General features: G+C 44.8%; 1 protein-coding gene across 1 annotated transcript in view; it reads left to right on the plus strand.

The window, feature by feature from the left end:
* Positions 1-230: 230 nt before the first annotated feature.
* The window catches only part of LOC117740810 (collagen alpha-1(XXVII) chain A-like), a 58,325-nt gene continuing 35,199 nt past the window's right edge, over positions 231-23,356 (plus strand). Inside the window, exons 1-7 of the mRNA XM_034547383.1 lie at positions 231-645; positions 4,484-4,554; positions 9,033-10,576; positions 14,118-14,171; positions 19,730-19,783; positions 21,825-21,878; positions 22,000-22,053. Of these exons, the coding sequence (XP_034403274.1) occupies positions 593-645; positions 4,484-4,554; positions 9,033-10,576; positions 14,118-14,171; positions 19,730-19,783; positions 21,825-21,878; positions 22,000-22,053 (1,884 nt within the window). The 5' untranslated portion in view covers positions 231-592. The remainder of the gene's footprint in view (positions 646-4,483; positions 4,555-9,032; positions 10,577-14,117; positions 14,172-19,729; positions 19,784-21,824; positions 21,879-21,999; positions 22,054-23,356) is intronic.

Genomic DNA, 23,356 nt, shown 5'->3' on the forward strand with positions numbered 1-23,356 from the left:
GGCGTTCCTGCGTTGGCACCGTCAGTGTGTGCGGCGCTGCCCACGATGTGTCACCGTGGTTCATTCATATGGTTTACCGGTGCACGGGGGGGGGGGGCTCTGGGTAAGAGCCATGTGGCCACCCCCCCTGGAGAAAAGGAGGCGTGTAGTTGCACGACGCAACCGCTGGGTGGGAGGGGGTGTAACCGGACACCTGGCCGCGCGGTGCATTTGCCGTGGCTTTACGCACAGAAAGCCTATTTAAAAAGGAAAGGGATGAGTCCAAGGCTCCTGACTCCGTAACCCCCCATCCAAAAGAAACCCAGCTTTACTCGCCGGCAGCGCGTCCCTCAATCTGGATCGGCATAAATGAATGAAACACAGGGGAATATCGACAGACACTCGCACAGGAAAACTCTCTGTCAACCCAGCCTGCCAGGAGGAATTTATGTCGGGCTTTGACAGGCCAATCAACATGAGTTTTTTCCTGTGGAACTTCATCCCCAGCTTGTCAAATGTGTAAAACGGCGACCGGTGTCTTCTGCCCCCCTTGCAAAGGAGTCACGCTGTGATTAACGGTCAGGTTTTTGACTGCCAGGACAAATGAATACAAATGAATTTAGGCACCCGAAGGAGAGATTGCAGAACCTCTCATCTAGACACAAAGTGAGTACCGTTTCCATTTGTTAGACCGTGTGTCTGTGTGTTTGGATGAGAGGCTGTTTTTTGGAAAGAGCTGAGGTGATGGCGGATCACTGGCGGGGGACTGAGTTACATTTTGGAGGAGCTGCATGAGCCCCCCCCATGTGCGTTACCTGGGATGTGCCGGCTGGCTGTGGTCCAGGAGCGGTGTCCACCTGGCTTTGTACGGGAGGTCTGTTGGGAACCATAGTCTTTTCTTTTTTTTCTTTTTTTTTAAAGAACTTTGACAAAAGGAGTCAATTTGTGTTCCCCCCCTATTTGTTCCCCCATTTGAAATGGACAAAAATAGACCAATCGTAATCGCCAGGTTTAAAAAAAGTTGGACATCTTGTGATTGTGCAAAAGAAAAACGGTTCATTCAAGTGTTTGCATGTTGTGTTTGGAAAATACGCAACGGGAGCATGCGGGGGAACTTTGCCATGTACTGTTTACTAAACTGACTCATCGGAGCAAGCAAAACAGGCAATTATTCAGAGCTATAAAGTTTCATGAGAAGTTCAGATGCTTTGCATGTTTTCCTTTTTTTTTACGCACGCAGACTCCTCGGCCATATTTACGCAGGGCAATCTTTTTTTTTTTTTTTAAAGTGGAAGACATTAAACCAAATAGTTGTACTGATAAAACTGTGACGTATACACAACAGCCAGACAACATTCACTTATCAATGTATTGAAAGGAACAACAGAGTTTTACAGTGAAGCATAAAATGCAGATGTTTTATGCACGTGTTTACAGCATATACATTTTATTATAATATACTGACGAAATCACGGTGTCTTCTCTTGGCTACGGTGTTGACTATGTTAGGGAAGTGCGTGCAGCAGCCAGCTGTTGCACAATTCACGTTAAACAAAACGCATAAATCCATGCATTCATTTTCAACGTGCATCAGTTGTTCTTGTTCGATATTTGTTTTTACTGCGCAGTGAACATCTGGATTAGGTGGGGAGGAGGTTGGGGGGGGGGATGCATTCAGTCATGGAGAGAGCAGGAAAGTCCGGAGATTTGACTCTCTGTCCCCAAGTGTCTCAGGAAAGCAAGCTGGCCAAATGGTATCACCTTTATGCACCTGGCACCTCGGTGTTTTAGAAACTACCTTTCATTAAGAAACATATGGAGGCGCATATCCTCACAGCAAGAGTGGCACAACAACATCTGTAAACATATAGGTGTGCATGAGTCTACCTGCGAGGTGTGAGCTGCATGGAACATCAGACACACACGTGGCCACGTGGGGTCGCCCTTTACGTCTCACTCCTGGCTTTTTTCTTTTTTTTTGCATGCAATTATTCTTTGGCTGTGTGTTGGCATATTTAAAAAGAAAAGAAAAGTGTAACACTACAGAGTTTAATATTTTAAACATGATAAATAGCCACTGGGATCATTTCTGGGCCAGTCCCTCTCCAACCTGAATAATAAGTGCAATATCCAGTTTTACATGTCGTTTAAGTATAATAGTTGGAACCAGACTGATGTAGCTCATTTGATGAGGGGAAATTGGTCAGGAAGTGCATCTTTAGTATAAGTAGACTGCAGAACGGATGATGAACATTCAAGTACACAACTTGTCTTAAGAGATGTCAATGACCTCCTCTTCCTCATGAGCCTCTGTTAGTGTCAGCCACTCTGTAGGAATTTTCCACTGTGTGTGTGTGTGAGTATTTATTTGTGTGTGTGTGTGTGTGTGTGTGTGTGTGTGTGTGTGTGTGTGCGTGTGCATGCATGCTCAGGAGGCAGGATCACCTTAGGGGAATCCTTTCAGTGAATCATTGAGAAGTCCACACCAGTTAAAAGAAACGGAAACTACACAGGGGCTTCTCAGTGTGTGTGTTTTTTTTCTCAACCTTTGACTGGTCACCGGCCTACAGACGTGCTGCTGTTCGAGTGGCTGTTGGGCGGTGGTGTTTTTTTGGGGGGGGGGGGTGAGGATTCATACATGAGCAATGCATAGGTTTAGGAAAAAGAGATGCAAGACGCCGACGCCGTGGAAACACAGCACGGAAAGAGAACTTCGGCTTTGAGGAAATGACCGTTTTCATCCGTCGATTGCTGCTGCAGATTGTACAATGTGGCACCGGATATCTCGATGACTGAATTGCAAACATCCAAATACTCTCTGACTCACTCTTTCCATCAGCATGTTGCTCAGACACACTCCTTTTTAGCCACATTTTCCATTAGCCGACTTCACTATTTGATAGCGAAGGAGATGTGTGTGAATCACACTCAAGATAAGAAGATCACAGAGTAGAGAAGGATGTTACCAGTAATAAAAAGCAGCTGTGAGTTTAGTGGCTCACAGCAATATAGGTTATACTGTCTGCTTTAATGGATGACTTAGGTTATTGTTCATCTGGACGGTATTTTGTCCACTCAGCTTAGCTGAGAATTCCCCAGGGAGTCCCGTCAGAGCTCACTGTTGCAGTATGAAAACCACACCGGACTGGGTCAGTGTACAGCTGTCAGCCAATGCTGATTTTAAATGTCCACTCTGCACAAATCCACCTCCTTCACATGTTCCACGGAAGAAAAATCCCAATACGTCACGTACACTTCAAAAAAAAAAAAAAATCTAAACAAGCTACCGAGAACTTTAAAGCTGAAAAGCCAAAAGGAAGCGGCGCCGTTTCCCAGGGAAACCTGGTCCGGTTTGCACAGATGTAAACAGCCCAGAGGGACACAACCAGAGGCGCTTACACCGCAGTAAAAAATAATCTCAGCATTCATGACTCATTTTCAGAAAGCGGATCTCTCCTCCGCTGATATGACACTTAATGAGACTGCAACCAGCTGGGAGTCTGGGAGAGAAACACACACAAACACACACACACACACACACACACACACACACACACACACACACACACACACACACACTAAGCATCCTGAGTAACCACAGCCAGCTGGTTGATGGTGATGAAGCTGTATTAGCAACAAGGAACTGGCAGACATAGACACCGTCACACACAAACACTCGGATATGTACACATTGAGACCAGTCGGGGGAAGCAGCCACTGGTTAGTGCGGAGGTTGTTTGCAGAAATATGTCATAAGGGTTCTGATCCTGGTGATGGTGCAGGTAAATATGTTTATGCAAAAGTTAGCGTCTTTTCCTACATTTTTATTTATTTGGAGCCCACAAACCCGACTGCCTGCTGTACTCTGGCCCTGCAGCTATAGCTGCTATACACATTTCCTCCTCTGATGTGTGTGTGTGTGTGTGTGTGTCTGGATGACCTCCAGCGGTAAACAGTGGCTCCCCTGCCTGTCACCGGATCTCAGTCCCCCCGCTGAGCCCTCGGTCCACTTCCCAATCAGTCTCCTCACCTGGAAGCGGTGGAGGTGTTGAGAGAGGCCGCTTTGTTTTTCTGGAGTTTCTTTGTGTGTCGATGGAGAAGTCTACTATAGTATTTCTGTCTTTTCATACCACAACCTGAAACTGTGTGTGTGTGTGTGTCTCACTCTGGTTCATGATGTTGTGGTCTATTGAGAAATATTTCCTAATAAGATAAATACAAGCAAATCCAATATAAAGGGCACATTTTATAAAGGGATAAAGGGATAAATACCACTGTTTTTTATTGATGGTTAATAAACCATGAATGCTTTGTAGTTTTTAACAACCTTGCAACCCAACATGTGTTTCTATTAATGACTTAGATGATAAAGCATTCATGATTTCTGGAAACCAATAAGTACATTAATTGCTTTTTAAAAGGGTTTCTTAATAAAAATGAAGTTAAAAGTATAATGATGTATGAATGCTGCCTCTTTCTAACGTCCTCTCTTCTCTTCCCCCAGGAGAGCCCTATTGCTCTGTACCGTATTATATTGTACTTGTTACCTGGGACTTACACAAGTACACTCTGAAGGTAAGACGGGCCTTTAAGTCACTTCCACTTCCCTTAATCCCTCTTTCTTCTTCACTGAAAATGCACCGGTGGAAACAAACTGTAAACTTTATTCTTCGCATACTTGGTCATTGCCCAAGCACGTAAACACGCGTAAGCTACGAGAATGGGGCCAACGGTTGTCATGACGACAGGCGTTGAAGTAAGCTGAGCGGCCGCGGGACGCTTAATTAGAAGCTGACCATCATAGAGAGATGTTCTCTAAACACGTCTTTGATTGAGGAGTATTCAGGAGACGGACCGTGATGGTCATCGTCAAGACACCAGGTGACCTCTATATTCTATAATTTATCAAATGACAACGTGACGAGGCGGAAGGAGTTACGACTCGTGGCTTCCTCGGCTTCACGGAGCTTCATAGCAGCTCTCAAGCTCATTGTTTACCTCCCTAGCTTTAACCTTTTGGTTCTCATAGCAGCTGTTTTTACTGCATGAGCTCTAAAACGCCGCGGTACACGACGACCTGCTCAGCAGGCAGACACGTGTAGCGACTGGCTGATGAACATAATGCAGCATTTAGCAGCCACATCCTTCCTTCTGGAGTTTGTGGAGACCAAACAGAGCTAAAAAAAACAAAAAGCAGGAATATTAAACTTCCATCAGCCCGGTGGTCAGAAACACGACTCTAAATGAACGATAACGTCGCTCTATATAACTTCCGGATGTTTAAATAACCAACTGCGTGCTGACAAGTTTGTCATATCAAGTTAAAATGTGACGATATGTCTCTTTTTTAATTTTTATGTGATTGTGCAGGTAAAAATAGTTTGTTGTTTTGGATTGTGATCCCGCGAGTTTCTTTTTGTACCATTTGGCGGCTTCCCCCGGATGAAAAGTCATAGATACAGTTCAGTGAATTGGCCCCTTCTCTTCTCCAATCATCATGATTGAGACTGACAGGCGGTTCAATGGGCTCGACACGCCGCCACTGAACACCGGTGACCGACAAAACCAAATGTCATCTCGGTTCATTGCGACAAAGATGAAACCTTTTTTTTTTTTTTCTTCATCTTCCCCCAAATCAAAGTCAAAGCTCTTTAATAAAAAGCCTTGCAAAAGCATCTGTTATCTTTTTTTAAGTGCAAGCTTTTGAATTCTAAAACATAATTAAAAAAAATGTAAACGGGACATCTGGCGTGTTGGTGGTTTTAAGTTGCATTACATATTTTACCTTTGTTGCATGCGTCTCTACTGTCACCATCAGATGAAGGCGAAATGATCATCGAAATATTGTGATAATTCTTGTATTGCTGTGGGAATGGATTTTCCTCTCACAGATATCACAAATGGCTCAGTCAGCCAACGAGAGGTCTTGTGAGTGTGTCGACGAATCGGTGACTTCATCCTTCATCCGGGGATAACATTACACACTGAAGAGCCTTGGACCTTCTCTCGGTCCTACTCGAAAGACTTGGCGCACAGCAAGGCTACGAACTCCAGCCATGTGTTAAACACAATTCTGCTGTGTGTGTGTGTGTGTGTGTGTGTGTGTGTGTGTGTGTGTTCAGGTCCATACAGTATTCTGTATACCTAAAACCACATGGTTAATGGATGCCCCGGTAATAGTAGTGGTATTTGAATAAAAGGGGGTTTGGAGACAGGAGTCTACGTACAGAAGAGATACATGTAATGAACCCCTTCTGCCTCTCTGCCAAGCCCTGTTGTCCTTTACTGCAGAAGAGACCACACAGAGAGAAGAATTCACTGTGTGGATGGGTATACACTATATCCCATGTAGGTCTTGTTTCTTCTGGCTATTTTATAAAGCCCTAAAAACGTACAGCCGTATACAGAGCGTGGAAAGCACGATACAGGAGAGGCAACTGTGCAACAACAACAAAAAGAAGAAGATGAGTACCGTATTCTATGAAATCTAATTAGAATGTGTTAAAACCTGGTTTTCATCAATAACGCGTCATAATTCCAGACTAGACGGATTAGTTCACATTTTTTGTTTGACACGGTGCATGTGAGAGCTCAGCCGCTTCCTCCCTCAGGTCTAATTCCTTGATCACCACCACCACAACCAGGGATCAAATTCACGGTCTTCACTTTCTTTTCTTTTTTTAACTTTCCGTGCAATTATATAAAGTCTGAGCCCCCCAAACCCCCACCCACCCCGTCAGCCGTCTAATGAAGCAAGCCTTGTATTATAGAAAGACAAGCATCTCATTGAAGTCCTTTCTCTCCATAGCTTACCAGTACAGCGACGGTTGGGACATCCCATCGGTCCCACTTTGTCATGTCATCACCATTGCGGGCCCACGTTTCTATCTTTTTCACAAGCAGGGCTTCTATAGCATGTCCCCCCATTAGACAAGGCCCAGTGACCACAGGTCAGCGTGAGCCCAGAGACAATAAAGATGTTGAGGCGGCCTGGGTCTGAGATCACAGGTCATATATAGTGAATGAGCGCCTGGGAACCCCTGAGACCGAAATCCTGAATAGAGAGTGGAAGTTGGCGGAAAGGCTGGAAACTGTATTCTTCCTCCGGGCAGAGTGATGCTGTACTCACTTGTGGTTACTTGTGGGCATGTTCTGAATTTCCAAAAAAAAACGTGCCCTATTGATGAGAAAGACTGAGAGGAGCAGTGAAGAGGGGAGGTCTTCTGATGATGCCGATGGCTCATTCATCCCCTATAGCCTTAACACAAAGAGGCGAAACGGCACTTATGCTTTAACATACACAGTAATTAGTAATGTGCTAATTGGTGTGGAGGTTATATAACGTTGTCAATGTATTTACATTTAGAACCTGAACCCTGTCCCCTGTGCCTCAAAATTCACAAAACATATTGTTGGCTCTATACAGTATCCAACTGTCCCTCTTTCTTCTGAAGGGGTCCAGATGGTTACTAGGAGAGGATTAGGTCCTTTAGCCCGATAGTACTGGCTGCTGTGGCCTTGGCTGAGCTCCCACAGTCACAATTACCTCCACCAGCCGTCATATTTCCATCGGCACATGGAACATTAAGGACGTTCTTGCCTCATTTATGGGGATGAAGGGGTTGGCTATTGGCAACGGAGTCCTTACAGAGAATAAGGCGAAGGTGCGAATATATTACCGCCATTGTTTTTTTCTCTGTCGTATGGAGAATTACATTTTTTTGAGACTTGATTATCGGTAGAAAAAAATCGGAAGCTGCGCGGTCATTATTCTTGTTCGAGTTGCTATTGCTTCACTTTGCATGTTTCAAGTCAGAGTTATTATGTTTACATATAATGTTTATTTTCTGCTCGATGGTAAAACAAATATTTGAAGTGTACGGAACATTCATTTAGGCTGCTCAAATAGCCTGACGGCACGGCACTTTCTAGAACAAAGATTCAACAACCCGAAAGACCAGAAGGCAAAATTAGTTGAAGATCATAAATGTGTAACCACAATGCTTTTGGCTTGGAACTTTTGTTCTTGCAGGTTGTGGTGAGCGGCTCTTTTAGGTATTTGTCGGCCTCAATAGCAAAAAAATCCATCTGTTGTGGGCTTGCTTAAAGCAGTTTTATGTCACATGGTCAGACGATGCCACAACAGAAGCGTGACGCTGCAAACCGCTGACATTTGAAACAAAGGTCCAACGCAGCATCTTTTTTGCAACTACCCAAGGTCGCTTCATAGTCCCCTATCATCAGCCTAGTTTTATGTCCGAGTAGACCTATACATAGTTGTTTGCTTTGGCCGTAAGTCACACTAGACAGCCTACAGAAGCAGTTTGGTCACCTCAAAACGCAGGGAGTTTATTATCCTTGTATTCATTTTTTCTCTCCAAGCAGTGTTTCAGCTCCATTACTTTGTGAACTGCTGTTCACAGTTGGCTGAAAGACCAGTCAAACATGATGTATAGCTATGATGTTGCCATGCCTGTCATGTGTAACACCAACAAAAAAATATTGGTTTTATTTTGTAAATGGAAAGTCTTTGGAAAGTTTGCTCATGAGCCAGTGTAGTCAATCATACCATGACCACTGGCAAACACAGCAAAAATATTTAGCAGTCTCCCTCAGCGTCCATATCTGCTCACTGTAAATGGTTGTGGGTGTAATTGTAGCTCAAGTGGCCATGTTCTTGAGTATTTTCCGTTCTAATTCACTCCCGGTCAGCATGTATAATTTCACTGTCTTGTGGAGGGTTTTGTTTAGGGACAACACATTTTGGACACATGCAATAGCAAACGTTTAGCCAACCCTAAAGCTTACTAAACTTACTTCACGTTTCAAGACATTTGAAAAAAACGTAATGAAATATGATAATAATTATTAAGCATCAACAAAACCGATTCCATCAGTAGGATAATGTTAAGTCTTTCAACTTAAAATAAATTGTAGAATATACTTGCAAGGTCCTAATATATGTATTGTTCTACTGTACTGATGTGTGACCTTCATAAACAAGCCTGCCACGCTAATTTGCCCCTCTAACGCTATTCTTCCTTTTTACGCAGATGTGGACATCCTCCAAAAGTTGGGGCTCAAGGGAGAGAAACCGTGGCGCTCGGTGCCAGCGGGGGTCATTCCATTCCGATCGGGGATCATCCTCAACCAGCGGGCGCACATTGAAACCCCACTGCGCTCAGTCTTCCCAGCGGCCATCTGGCCCAACCTGGCACTGGTCCTGAGTGTGCGCTCACACCGTGTCAACAGCGCTTTCCTCTTCACCCTGCTCTCAGGCCGCAAGAAGCTCCTTCTCGGTCTGCAGCTTACACCGGGCCATCTGGTCCTACACACGGGACCAAACACCTCGGTGGCGCTGCCCTATGAGCCCCATGACGGTCAGTGGCACCAACTGGCGGTGGGAATTAATGGACAGAGAGTGACTCTTTATGCCTCCTGCGGAGAGCAGAGTGTTCATGCAGACTTTGGGTGGGACAGTGAGGAGGGACTGGCTCCAGAGCTCCAGGGCTCCTTCTTGTTGGGAAGGACAAGCCAGCAGCAGGCCTCAGCACACTTCGAAGGAGCCATCTGCCAATTTGACCTGGTCCCTTCTGCACAGGCAGCTCACAACTACTGCAGGTACATTAAGAAACAGTGCAGGGAAGCTGACACATACAGGCCTAAACTTCCTCCCTTGTTGCCTATCCTACCACGAGAAGCAAACATCACAGCCACCGCTGCTACCCCTAAACGTGGTGGCTCAGAAACGCCCAAGAAGACCGCGGGGAAGAGCCTTGCCAGGAGTGTCGCTGCTGCTGCCTCGGCAGTGAGGTATGTGGCCCCCACCCAAACAATAAAGCTTAGCCCTCGGACCATTCCTACACCCTTTTTGGGAACCTTGATGCCCGTCACAGTCCAGCTTGGTTTGGCCTCCCCGCCACCCAACGCCAGGACTGAGACAGTCACAGCACCACTCAGGACAAGAGTACCCCCAACTAAACCCCCAAACCCAAGACCCACCACCTCTAAAGCTTCAATTTATAAACCCTCCAAACCGACTACCCAAAAGCCCACTCCTCATAACAAAAAGGCAATTGCAGGAACGGACACCAAGAAGAAACCTACTATTCCAGCCACTACCACCAAACCCTCCAAGACAAAGCCGGACTCTGCCTTATCAGAACAAGGTGCACTCCTAAAGAAACCACAACAACAACCCACCGCATCCAAGAAAATATCGCCCAAGCCTAAAGTTACGCCATCCAAAGCCACTCCGTCCAAACCCAAAACAAATTATGTAAAAGTTGTCCCTTCCAAACCAACGATATCCAAAGTCAACCCTTCAAAACCAACGATCTCCAAGGTCAACCCTTCAAAACCAACGATCTCCAAAACGGCAACTGCTAAAACCTCCAAGCCAGTCACCAGGCAGGTCATCAAACCAACAAAGCAAGCCAAAACCACCAAGGCTACAGTCACCCCGCGACCAACCAGATCTTCATACAACCCTGTAACGCCACCTGCTACTGATGGCTTCCTGAGCTGGGAGGTGCCACCTACTCAGTTCTCCCTGCTGGCTGGAGATATAGGACAGAAAGGAGACACAGGCCCATCGGTAAGCACCTCTGGTCTGTTGGGTTGGTTACCAAGTATGTTTGTGTGTGTCTGTGCCACAAAAAAAGGCAAATGAAGTAAATGTGCTTGATCACTTTATTGTGATCAAGGGCTAGCTAACACTACATGCTTTGAGAATGTATATGTGCCTGGTGGACTGGTGGAGAGCACAGAAACGTAGCAATAATAAGGTGTGACTGGAAAAAAACAGGAATATACAGTGAAGGAGCATTATTAAATTGTTTCTGAAGCTGACAAGTTGCCAGTGTAGCACAGCTAAGATTGACGCATTATTACTTTTTGACACTAAAGGTTCTGGAAAGTCAAGAAGAAGAAAAACATGCAGTCTATGTCTGAGCTGTTTATGCTAGCAGTTGTGGGTCTCTCAGTCCATGCTGGTCTTTGTAACCAGTGTAAGACCAGGTTTGAGTCTAGTGCTCTGGAGCTGAAAATAAGTGACCGAGATATGTAGGTTAATGTAGCTCTATCTCCTTTCCCACACAGGTTAGACATCCCATATGTTCCTCCCTCCTTTCCTCCTTCCTCTGTGCACTGAACCCTCCAGGCTGGGTGTGACGTGTCAGGTCTGACGCCTTGCCGTCTCTGCACCAGATTCCTCTGTCTTAGAGGGCTAGTGGAGGTCTCATGGCCCTCTTTCAAAGCCAGGTCAAGGGTCAAAGCAGTCAGTAAACACCATCATTCTTCCCAATTCAACGCTAAAGTATGCATGGCCTGTATCACAAGGAACGGGAACACTGAGGCAGGCAGGTCTATTTTCACCCTTTTCTTTCACACCAACCACCTCAGTTGCATCTTTACTGATTCATACTAGAGAAAATAACTACGTTAGCTCAAATAAAGTTGTTAACCAAACCACACATCAACTGTGTTTGGGAGTTTTATCACGTTAAGAGCTTAAGAGCAAATGTGGCCTGACCAATCAGACCTCAATGTCTCACCCAGCCCGCTCTGGGTGTGTTTGTACTTGTATTTAAAGCTTGTGTGAAGGAGTCATTGTAGTGTAAGGTGTGAGCGGGGAGTTGTGCGTTTGATACGTGTGCGTTGCTTAGTCATTGTAGTGGTCTGTAATTTGCCGCTGTAGATTGCAGAGGGCGGTGCATCAAGGGTTGGCTAATTTGCATCTCTGCTGATGTCCACACCAAACCTGACTTACATTGAACCAAATTACTGCAATTCGGAAAGCACTGCCTGCAATCTCAATATGAAGCGCGTAATCTACCACAGGAAATAGACGATTTAAGGGAAGTTATAAGGAACTGCCCAGTGCTGATACTATGTTGAGGCCAAACAACTTATACCAAATATATTTTGTAAATAACACCAATCTGAGACTGTGCCTTGATGTTTAACCATCGAAAACGATGCTACTTCTACGGCTCACGAATATTTACAATCTGTATTAATGTCCATAGGCTTTACGTGGAAATGTGTATGTTTTGTCTGGGCTTCGATTCAAACGCATTAATCTGATGTGATCACACATTTAGACTGAGAATATTGCTGGCATTATACCAATTTGTGTGTATTTGTATGCATACGTGTATGTGCGTCTCCGTGTCGTGTCTCGGGGAGATCCCAGATGAACCCAGTCGAGCTTCCTTTTCAACATAGTTTGGATTTTATAAACACACACGCCATGTGCGCGTCTCCCACTTCGTCTCACAGCACAGTCTTGTATAGTAAATACACACACACACACACTCACTCTCTTATACATACACAGCATTGCATTCATTGAGGTTTCAGCCAACGGCGTTCTCATTCATCACTCGTGCTGCCTGTAGCATTAATAGTCTCCTACTGAAAGACACAATAGAATCAGGATTTGGACTCTTGTTTCCACCGTGCAGATTCTGCCAGGAGAAACATCCAACTCAGGCACAAATATGGCAAAGTTCCCTCCGTCTGAAGCACTTTTGGCTCCTCGCTGCTGCTTTAAAAAAAAAAATCTGTTCCAATGCACACCTGAATGTGGTTTATATGTTCTTGAGTTTTTATGTGATTGCTGAAAAGTGAGAGCTGGAGTTTTATTCTGATTAGATTTTCATTGGAGCTGCCCTGGCTGTAAGTTTAATTTTGATTTAAAGCCAAACTCTTATAACTCACATAACAGGGCATTTGTATTCAGTTCAATTCAATGTTGCAAAAAAAAAATTAAGATTATAGTGGAGTTTGCAAATGTGCACTGTGCATTCCAGTACTTTTGAATTATAATTGTTAAACGAAAGCCAAACAAGAAAAAAAAGTAATATATTTCCTTTTTTAAACCCTGAAACAATTAATCATGCAGATCTTAGCACAACTCTTGAGTACATAATTCAAATGCAGTTGCCAGGTGGCAGGAACCATGATCCAACTTCCTCACAGGCACAGTCAGCGAGTCTAAACCTCATAACTGAAAACAGCCTTTGCCATCAGACTGTGTTTGAAATCTGGTGATTGGAAAATGCGAACTGATGTGGGAATATCGTGAGACTGCTTCCTCCCTGTCTGGAGAGCAGTCGCCATATTCTCCCAGTAGGAAAAGAAATATGTGGAAGATGGGCAGGTGAAAAGAGAGAAAAAAGACAGTAGAAATAAACAAAAGAAGTGTAAGCAAGGAGGGGGGTGAAGGTGTGGAGATAAGAGCATGTGTGGATGTTGACCGGTCCTTAGGCCACCAAAGAGCACCCCACCTGTAACAATGGTGGTGGTCTCACCCCCATGGAGGTCAGTCCCAGAGAGGATGGAGGGGGTGGGGGTGGGGGTGGGGGTGGGGGTGGGGGTGGGGGGGGATTATAATCTTCAGAGCGATACACCAGATCGCAGACAGACACGCGATACTCACAATACATACGGCTGATCACGTTGCCCTTTTGGGCTCGGGTCGGCGTTGTTTTGAAGTCAAAGTTGTTTTTGAAGTTGTTTTTTTTTGGTTTGTCTCTTTAAGTTCAAAGCCTTGTGAAAAATGAGCTGAGGAAACTGGAGAAAGGGTAAAACTTTCACACCGCGCTTTATGGTAGATGCTTCTGCCTTTTTACTAGATCCCCCATATCTTTGTTATTCCAGGCGTCAAATTTAACAGCGTCGTAAAAAAAAAATACTGTAATTCATTTACATTTACAGTGAAGCAATTTGAAAAAAAAAGTAATGTAGTGTTTAATACAAATTTGCATCAGCGTCCGTAGCACTGACGGTAGCTCGCGTTAGCCCCTCTGTTTTTCCTCACTTCTCCTTTTTCCTCTTTTTTTTTTTTGATTAAAGCAAACGAACGAGCACAAGGCTGATAAAGCCACACAGGGGCATTGAGCGGCTCAGGAAATGACCTGTTATTTCTAGTGTTTCTACGGTTTCCTGCCACTCAGGGCTCAGAACTTCCTGATGGATAAGGCTGAACTCTCATCACCTTGAGATGGAACGACTTCAGCTGGGCCGAGGTGCCACAAAACACCCTCTTAGTGACCTGATGTGGTTTTGATTGAGTACGATAGAAAGGAATAACACCATCTCAATACACTCTTTCTCTCTCTCTCTCTTCTCAGGGACTGCCAGGACCTCCAGGGAAGCCAGGTCTGCCGGGCAAGAGGGGTCCTCGGGTAAGTCTTCCAAGTCTACACCTCCAGCCACATCAAACACACTTCCATTCGACCCCAAGATTTTCAATATAAATGGAACCATTTTAATAAGTGTGTCTTTGTTTGTTTGTTTACTGTGAGTGTCTCTCTGCGTGTGTTGTTTGTTTTTTTTGTTTTTTTGCTACTGCTGCTGACGTACATGTTGACGAAAGCTCACACACAAACAGACCGTAAATAAGGCCCTGTGGCAGAGAGGTGGAAGCACAGAGAGGACTGAGAGTACCTGTGTGTTCCAGCCTAGAGGGCAAAGTCCTGGACCATTTTATAAAGTTACAATAATAACCTGCCAAGCCAGGGCTCCCACATCACTTTTAATCCCTCCCATCACCCAGCTCACACACACACACACACACACACACACTCACACACAAAGTTTTCCTATGCAGGCAGATTGACCGTATTCAGCACGGGGCTGCGAGTGCTGACCTCCCAACCCCTAAACATAAACAGGAAAACTCCTATAAAGACGGCCTTTCAAAAGGCTGGCTGTGCCACAGGATGCCTAATAAAAGCACTGTAAACAGACAGAGAACACATGGCTCCACTGGACTTTTCTTCTCCTCGCTGAGCTGTTGCAGCAGGCTGCCCCCAACACTTCATAGGAATCCCATTCCGGGACGAATGAAAGGCCTCATTCTCCGAGGCGGGTTGAAGAGATAAAGTCTCATTTCGTGGGTCTTTCTTTGAAGGAATTTCTCTCTCCGTATAGATTCAGACAGATTGTCAACAATTATTGGACGAATGGCCATGGAAAAAAAGGTGAACCCCTGAATTTGACCTCTAGCGCCACCAGCAGATTGACATTCAAGAACTATTGCCATGGCTTTTGGTGCAGGAGCTCCCCTCGGGATGAATTGCTCAAACTTTGGTGAATCCTTTAATTTCCCTCTAGTGCCATCATCAGGTCAACATTTTAAATTGCTCAAACTTTATGACAAAATACCAACAAAATTAATGACATTCCAGTCAGCCGCCGCTGGGCTCTGTGTTAAGCAAATGCATGCTCACACACTATATACTATGTAAGATAGGGAACATGGTTAATATTATATCTGCTCAACATTAGCATTAGCATTTAGCTCGAAGCACTGCTGAACGTATGCACAGAGTTGCTAGCATGCAGATCGACTCCCTGTCTTGGTTTCTTTCAAGCTTTTGACTCCTTGTTTTAAGGATTTAACTCGTGGTCAAACACCACAAACACGCTACTCATCAGTCAGCCTGCGTGCTTGTGGTGTTTTTATTATTATTATTTTTTATTATTATTACTTACTGTTTGTGTCTGTCTGAGTCGTAGAAATGTTAAGTCTGTGTGATCCCTCACCACTACAGATGTATAAGGAGGTCTTTGTCTGGCTCTAATTTAAGCTATTCAAGCCCTTGCAGCACCTCCCATCCCGCCTCTAGTAGCAGTTCCACAACAATCAGGCCCACTTAGGAGGATTTCTAATGATCCAAATCGTTAATTTACCACCATTTTATTGGGCTGAAAAGTCTAAACACGGAGCTGTGTAAACTTGTTCAAGGATTATAAGTATGACTGCGAGTGGAACTATTTTTTGGTTTGACAGCAGCAGCTTTTCTGAGAATAAGAGCGATATTTAACTAGGAATTTCTCTTTTTCATGACTTAAGGTTGGACCCCGGACAGGTTTTGACTTACGGTTTTCGACTCGAGCTCGTGGACCTCATTCATCAGCAAGTACACATCACCTCCTTTTTGATTTATATCCCGACGGCTCAGACGTGGCCTTTGTCAACCACGGCAAAAAAAACAGCTGTTGAACTGTCAGTGGAAGTGGTTGCTTTGCAATGTGCAAAGAAGCACTTGTAAAAAGCCTTTTCGTTCTGATGCCACTTTAACAGAGGTCGCTTGCAAAACTCACCGCCAGTGTCTGACTCTGACCTCACAGTCATTTTTGTTTAACGCTCACACGAGTACACACCAGCGCTCATACGTGCTACGGCACTAATCCCACGCCTGTGTAGCGCAGACATATGTGGCCGTGTTTATGACCCGCCTATATAAAGAGTGACACAGATTATGGAGCTTTCCTGTAAACAAAAGCATTTATCACGCGGAATTGCTGCTGCCATGTGTGTGTGTGTGTGTGTGTGTGTGTGTGTGTGTGTGCAAACACATGAGCTCGCCACACACACATACTTTTCCCCTTTTGGTGAGATGAGACTGAAATAAATTGAACTCCAAATCTGAATTTACGCTGCAGGCCGCTAAAAGCTGCTAAAAGCTGCTAAAAGCTGCTAAAAGCTGCTAAAAGTTGCTAAAAGTTGCTAAAAGCTGCTAAAAGCTGCTAAAAGCTGCAGGCTCACTGGTGGCGTGGCATGATTTGATCACGAGCATCATCTCTCTCTTCAGGTCAGAAAAATAAATTCCAGCGAGGGTGTTTGCTGAAGAGATGAGACAGTTTTTTTTTTTTTTTTTGTGAATGACCTTTCCGTAGCATCGGATTACTGAAAGTCTGCATGATGACACACAGAGACACCATTGAGCCCACCGAGCACCACCCATGAACCTTGACCTCTGATCCCACACATGTGAGTGTGAGACGCCGTCGCCGCGGCAACCACCGTCTGCAAAGAAGCCTTTTTCGCTAGGTGTACGCGAATAGTCTGTGGGGGGGGGGGGGGGGGGGGGGGGGGGGGGCGAGCCTACGGTGGTCGGAGGGTGTGAGTGGAAAACGTGCGGTGGACGCATCGCGGCTACACATGTCGGGATCTAAGAATGGCTGCACGTATTCGTCTGGAGCCCCAACTGGGTCAAAAGGGTCTTTGTCTGAAGGGAGAAAAAAAAATATGTCGGCCATCTTTCCTCATGCTTCTCCTTGAAACCTTGAAACCACGAAATCCCCCCCTCCCCCCCCCCTCCCAGCTTGCTTCACCTGCAAGTGAAGATAATTCAGATCCCAGATGGACATTTCATATAGAAACCTGGAAAACTATTAGGAATTAAATGAGTATACTTCTTAAGACTTGGGCGACAGCTTTTTTAAGAGTCTTTATAATTCCCAAGGTGAAGTGTTTATATGGATCTCTCCTCTGGAACATTACTGTAATAACGGTATAATGAGTCACTGTCGATTGCTCCAATTCATTATTTATGAAACCTCCCTTAAGGCACATATTTTTAATACCAGATTATAAAAAGGTTTCCATCGTAATTTGAAAACTGGTCATGGCCATTTTGAGCTTATTGTTGTAAATGCCTGAATGATACTTCTTAGTTCCTTTTTTCATTTGTATTTAGCTTTTTATAATGTTGGCTTTTGAAGCAAACAAATTCATACGGTTGGCTTTTCACCTCAGCTCAGCTTAATAAGTCTCCCCGTAATTTATATAGAATTGTGCTGTAAATTCAGCTCTTTTTCACTCTATTGTGACTTTAACGAACAGTGAAACATTTTCCTCGCTCCTCAGAGGCATAAAGAGTGTGTGTGTGCGTGTGTGTGTGCGCGTGTGTGTGTTACCCTCGTATCTGTCATTAAAAAGACGTCCAGTGGTTTCACATGCTCTTGATCTAATGTTAGTTTATCAGACATTGCCCCTTCGGCTCCCATTTGGCACAGCATCATACGGAATCTCTTTTTATCTTTAATACGCTGACTGTACATACATTTAAAACTGTCTTTTACGAGCCGGTGTTGAAAGTCAGACTGTGTTTACAGCCATTTCCCATTAAAAGGCCTATGGTCTAAAATATGTGGGAATGTAATCTCTGGACTGATGCGTTCAGATTTAAGATCCACAAGTTTAAGTTGGATTTTAAGTTGCACACATGGCGTTGATATATAATTCTGTAAATCCAAGCACAGATATTTATATACCCCGGAGCAAGCAACACGCATGTTACCGTAACAAAACTTTAGGATTTTGACCATTTTTTTGTCTAAATTTAGAATGGTAATGAATTGCACAGAGCTTGCAGAATTATTACCACATCAGCCACAGCGACGCCCTGTGTCGCCGTTCAGGTTGGTGGTTTTTCATTTGATTTGCCCTCAGCTTGCCGCACCCTGGTCTTCTCTAATTAGGCACCTGTTGTGCCGAGAGAGGGACACGGCGTGGAGGCGAGAGCCCAGTACCGAATGTCGGTGCCAGCCCGTGCCTACCAGTGTGCTGCCCGAGCTGCGGTAAGCCACGGGGTTCATTTTGAAGTAATTGAAACATGCCTAGTTTAAAAAAAAAAGTTTATTTAGGGCATCGACAGCCTCCCGTAATCTGGACACTCCGAATAAAAAACCGAAAATGAAAGGGGTCAGCGTTATTTTGTCATTTGGATTGTGTGGAAATGGCGTCCTGTGTGACACGTCAGAGATAACGACAACCGCACACGCGCTCCGTAAACGTCCCGTTCATTCCTGTCTGACGTGACCGTCGTCAAAGCGCCCTTTGAAGCGAAGAGCGGCTGCAGCAAAAGGCATTTACGTTGTCACGTCTGTTTTTGAACTTTGCTCAAAGGGCTTTTTTTTTTTGTTGAGCTGTATAACCCAGCCCAAACCCCACATTTCTTTCTTTTTTTTCCCTTTTCTCTGATGCATAATAAAGAGCTGCCTGTCTGGATGTTTTTAAAAAAAAAAATTTATGCTGCAAACCAGATCACTAACGTAATTCCTCCCTCATTTGTTTTCCCTCACCTCACTGAAACTTGCCGACCCCGGCTCTTAAAGCAACTGTGACTCTTTTTTCCGCCCTCTCTGACTCGCTCGACCTTTGACCTGCTCCGGGGGTAGGTGAAGGGGCCCAAGGGTACCACAACACGTGGAGGGCAGGAGTCGAGGTCAGAGATCCACGGAAAAAAGGCCACTCAGAGGAAGAGAATTTAGACAGACGGACAGATGGATCGATGGCAGAGGCGGAGCAGCAACCCCACCCCCCCACCCCTTTTTCTTTTTTCGTCTGACGGCTGCAGTTTAAACCAAAGAAACATTGGTGCTTCTGGATGGGGCGAGATGGTTCACATTACCAATATGCTGCTACTGTAGATCTCGCTCGGTGTGCCTTCAGACGCAGTTGTGTTCATTTCCTCGGCAACAGCCAAATGCGGGCAGAAACGCACACCGGCAAAGGAATTCAAAATGTTATGATACTAGATATATCTGCACTACTCATTAAGAAACCTGGCAAATGTTTGTGTGTGTGTGTGTGTGTGTGTGTGTGTGGATGGGGGGTTGTGGATTTCGGAGGCAACAGGGGGCAGGAAAACCACATCCATATGGTGAAGCCACTCCACAGAGCCCCATTTTCCATCAGCTTCTACCCCCCAACAACAACCCCAAATACCTCACCACCCAACGCACACACGCACAGCTGATGTATAGGAAAATAGGTTAAAGCAGCATGAAAGCTGAGGTTCTCCAGACTGACTTTGCACCCCCCCCCCCTCCCTTCCTCCTTCACAGTAGCAAAGCCACAGTCTGCATCAGCTTTATCCCAATATGATGATTGATTGAGATCTCGAAAAACCATTTGATTGGGGTTTTCTTCTCTCTGGCTTTTCCACAGGGCGCCTTTGGTCCCCATGGAAACCCTGGCCGAGCTGGTCCCTCCGGGCTCAAGGTATCTAACATCACTCTTAGTCTAAGATCACAAGCCCTGCAGCCACATTGATTTTTTTTTCTTCCATTGCATGATTATCTACCTCTTGGACTAATTTAATAAGAAGTGTACGATCCCCTCCTGCCTCTGATAATCCCATGAGGATGTGTTAGATTTTTAATTTTCTCGATATCCGCATGGAATCCATAAAGAGGGTAATGGAGAGTTTCGGTTGGAGAACCAAGGCCATCTAAGTTCACGACAGTCACACCGGTTTGAGACTCCACAAACACCACTGTATCACTTTAACACGCGTTGCCGAAGGTGAAAAGTCATTTATATTTAAAGGTCATCGAGGTCGTTCAGATTTTTAGGTGAGGTCAGCTTGATAAAACGAATGGGAGTCTCGTGTGCTGCAACTGGAGCGGAGAGAGAGAAGGGTAGTTGGACTCCCGGGGTGGAGAAGTGATTTATCAGAGCTCCGGGGGGGGGGGGGGGGGGGGGGGGGGGAAGATGTTACGAGTAAGAAAGTGAGAACTCCAAATAAATCTGTCTAATTTTAACGTGAGAACAGGCGATGACCCTGCCCCCTCAGACAAATCCTCTGCGTCCCGTCATCTGATTGTCTGGACTGATGTGTGCTTTAGCAAACAGCCTTGACCTCTGGCACTGTGTGCTCAGAGCACATAGAGAGGAGCGCTACCTGTATTCAAACTGCATTATAAACACGCCTTTCATAAATGACAACCGCGCAGAGCCCCCGAACTCCTCCCCCCAAGGTCACCCAGAGGGAGTGTGTTTGACCTTGTCTCCTTGATGTAATTTATACTGTTCCATTGTTCTTCACTTTTTTTACAACCCCTTTCTCACCATTATCTGCTCCCTGCTCATGTTCTTGCTAAGACCGCTCTCAAGTCCTCATGTCGTCGGACGGTTAGCTCAATCCGCACGTTTCCGTCTTTATGCTAAGCTAACGTGCTTGTCTGTAGCTTCATGTTCGCCGTACAGATAGGAGAGCGGTATCTATATTCTCCACTAGGAAGAAATAAAATAAGTTTTTTCAAACTCTTCCTCTGAGAGTTGACAACATCCAACACTAATAAGGCTCAAATAGAACACGACGGTAGAGGTAGAGCTTACCTGGCTCTGTCCCAAACCAAATTAACCAAATTAACTTACCAGCGCCTCTAAAACTCACGAATTAACACATTATATCTGGTTTGTTGAATCCATACAAAAAACTTGTGTCGGGTTGTGTGCCAGACCTTTTCTTGGCAGCGAGCAGAGAGCCTGCAGCCTCTTGGAAGTCACGTCACCTGGCCGACACAGTTATTAGCGAGCTTCATTGTGTTTCGCAAGTGGACTTTTGTGTTCGATTTTGTTAGTAATAAAGTAAATAGAAGCGATAAAAAATGAGGTTAGGCCAGATCCAAGAGCACTCAAAGAACACAAACGGAGGGATAATGAGAAAAAAAAATGAAAAAAGGTACCGTAGACCGACTTTACGAGTCAAATATGTGAAACCTCAGTGAGTGAAGAGTAAATTCTCCACACAGTGGTGCCGAGCGGACTTCTCCTACCTGGCAGGTGTGTTGAGAGAATGATTCCGAAGGGGTTTGATGTCTGCGCTCTTTTTCTCTTTCATCGTTGATAAATGGAACAGGGTTGTAAATGGCAGGGGGTCCGTGCACTCAGCACTCGGTCTAATTTCCGACCCAAAGCTTTGATGGTTATTGTTACCTGCTGACAATGAAGCTCGCTGTGTGTGTGACCGGAGGCGCTCCGAGCCCACGTAGTACGACCGCGACTAAGAAAAGCATCCGCAAGGGGACTTTATCGTGTCGCACGATAACTCAATCCTGTTGTTTCTCATCAATCGGAGCATCCTTTTTTTAATCTAGCATTTGGATTTATAGAGGCAAGCTTTTGTCACCTGAAACCCTTTTTTCTTCCAAAGGCCAGAAAGGTCTTTTTTTGTTTATACAGTTCTTTGGTACGTTTTGGTTGATTTCCACCAACACAAAGTCCTTTCTTCTGTGTTTTTTCTTCTTCTTTTCATCAGGGGAGAAAAGGAGACCCTGGCACGTCACCTGGGCCAGCACCCAAAGGAGAGAAGGTATTGTGTGTCTCCTTTTCTTACGCGCTTAGGCGAGCTCCTTGCAAGTTTGTGATTTTGCTTTTGTGGAAGCCGCTCATTGGCGAGGCTCGTTCACGTTTCTCTCGCCTTTCTGTTGCAGGGAGACTTTGGGATTCTTGGCCCGGTGGGACTGATTGGCCAAGAGGGTCGGAAGGTAAGATCAGACAATACACCTGGATGCCCTTGCACCAAATTCCTTCCAATGAAACGGTTATTAAATGCTGGCCTTAGGAGCTCCCATCAAAAACCACTCCAAACTGTGAAATAGTGAAACGTTTGGGAAAGCCCAGGAAGGAAAGTTTGCATGAGTAATCATCACCATTTTTTGTTTCTGGATTGTGTCTGTTGTGATGTTTTAATGCATCTCGTTTTTTTTTTTGCGTGCGTGCTCGTGTATTTAAACCCAAAGAAAGAATTCTCTCTCTCTCTCTCTCTTCTTGCCTCCTCCTTAATTCTCTCCATCTCTCTTTCTCCTTTTGTGCTGTGTTCACCATTTCTTCCATCTGTGTCGGCTGGATCCAGCACAGAGGTTTTTTTAAAAAAAATGTTATGTTGGCAGGAAGGATGTCACGAGGGATACAAAAAAAAGGGGGCGGAAGGGTTTTTGGTCATCAGGGAAATGAGGATAGGGATCATACACTCAAACACAAGATCACCAGTGTCTTAGACGTCAAGTTGAGGGATTCACAGCTGTAGGAAGGAAAAGTAGGAAAGACCAAGAGTGAATCCAAGGGGAAGGTTTGAGTTGTGCATGTGTGTGTGTGTGTGTGTGTGTGTGTTCCTGGTTGTGTGCTTGCTTGTCAGTGTGTGTGTGTATGTGTGCACATGAAACACACGTCAATCAGATACAATACAGCAGTGATTCCCAACCAGGAGTATCCGCAGTTGTAGAATAGCTCTTTTAATATAAAAAAAAAAAAGAAAATAATAAATAAACACAGTTCAATTGCAAGCTTGCCAACTAGTTAGTTAGCAATTTAACAATTTAGCAGAGAAGTCTCAGCTATAGTATAAGACACGCTTATAAGTAGTTGAAAAGCTAGCGTTAAATGTATAAGATTACGCGTTGTAATGGGTACAAAGTTGTACTAAAATGTAGTTAAAAGTAAAGGATTTACATTTAAAATATACCTAAATTACAGTTGAGAGGATTAGCTATTTGACTACACTGACTTATATCTTATATCTATATATTGTTAATATTGTTAAATAACTGAATTAAAATCAATTGAACTGTGCTTGTGAACCAGAGTTAGTCAGACCGGGCTGGTTCTGTAATAAATGTATTAGTGACTCTTGTGTGCTCCTCAGGCCTGAAGTAAAAAAAAAAAAAATCTGTTTCACTTATTCTGAAACAATCAGATGTAAACACACACCGTCTCGCGGCGGCAGAAGACGATCTCGTGGGCTGCGATCGCATCCCGTATCAACTGGAATTGAGACCCGCATGTCAAACA

This window comes from Cyclopterus lumpus, chromosome 12 (genome assembly GCF_009769545.1).
Source record: "Cyclopterus lumpus isolate fCycLum1 chromosome 12, fCycLum1.pri, whole genome shotgun sequence".
Lineage (NCBI taxonomy): Eukaryota > Metazoa > Chordata > Actinopteri > Perciformes > Cyclopteridae > Cyclopterus > Cyclopterus lumpus.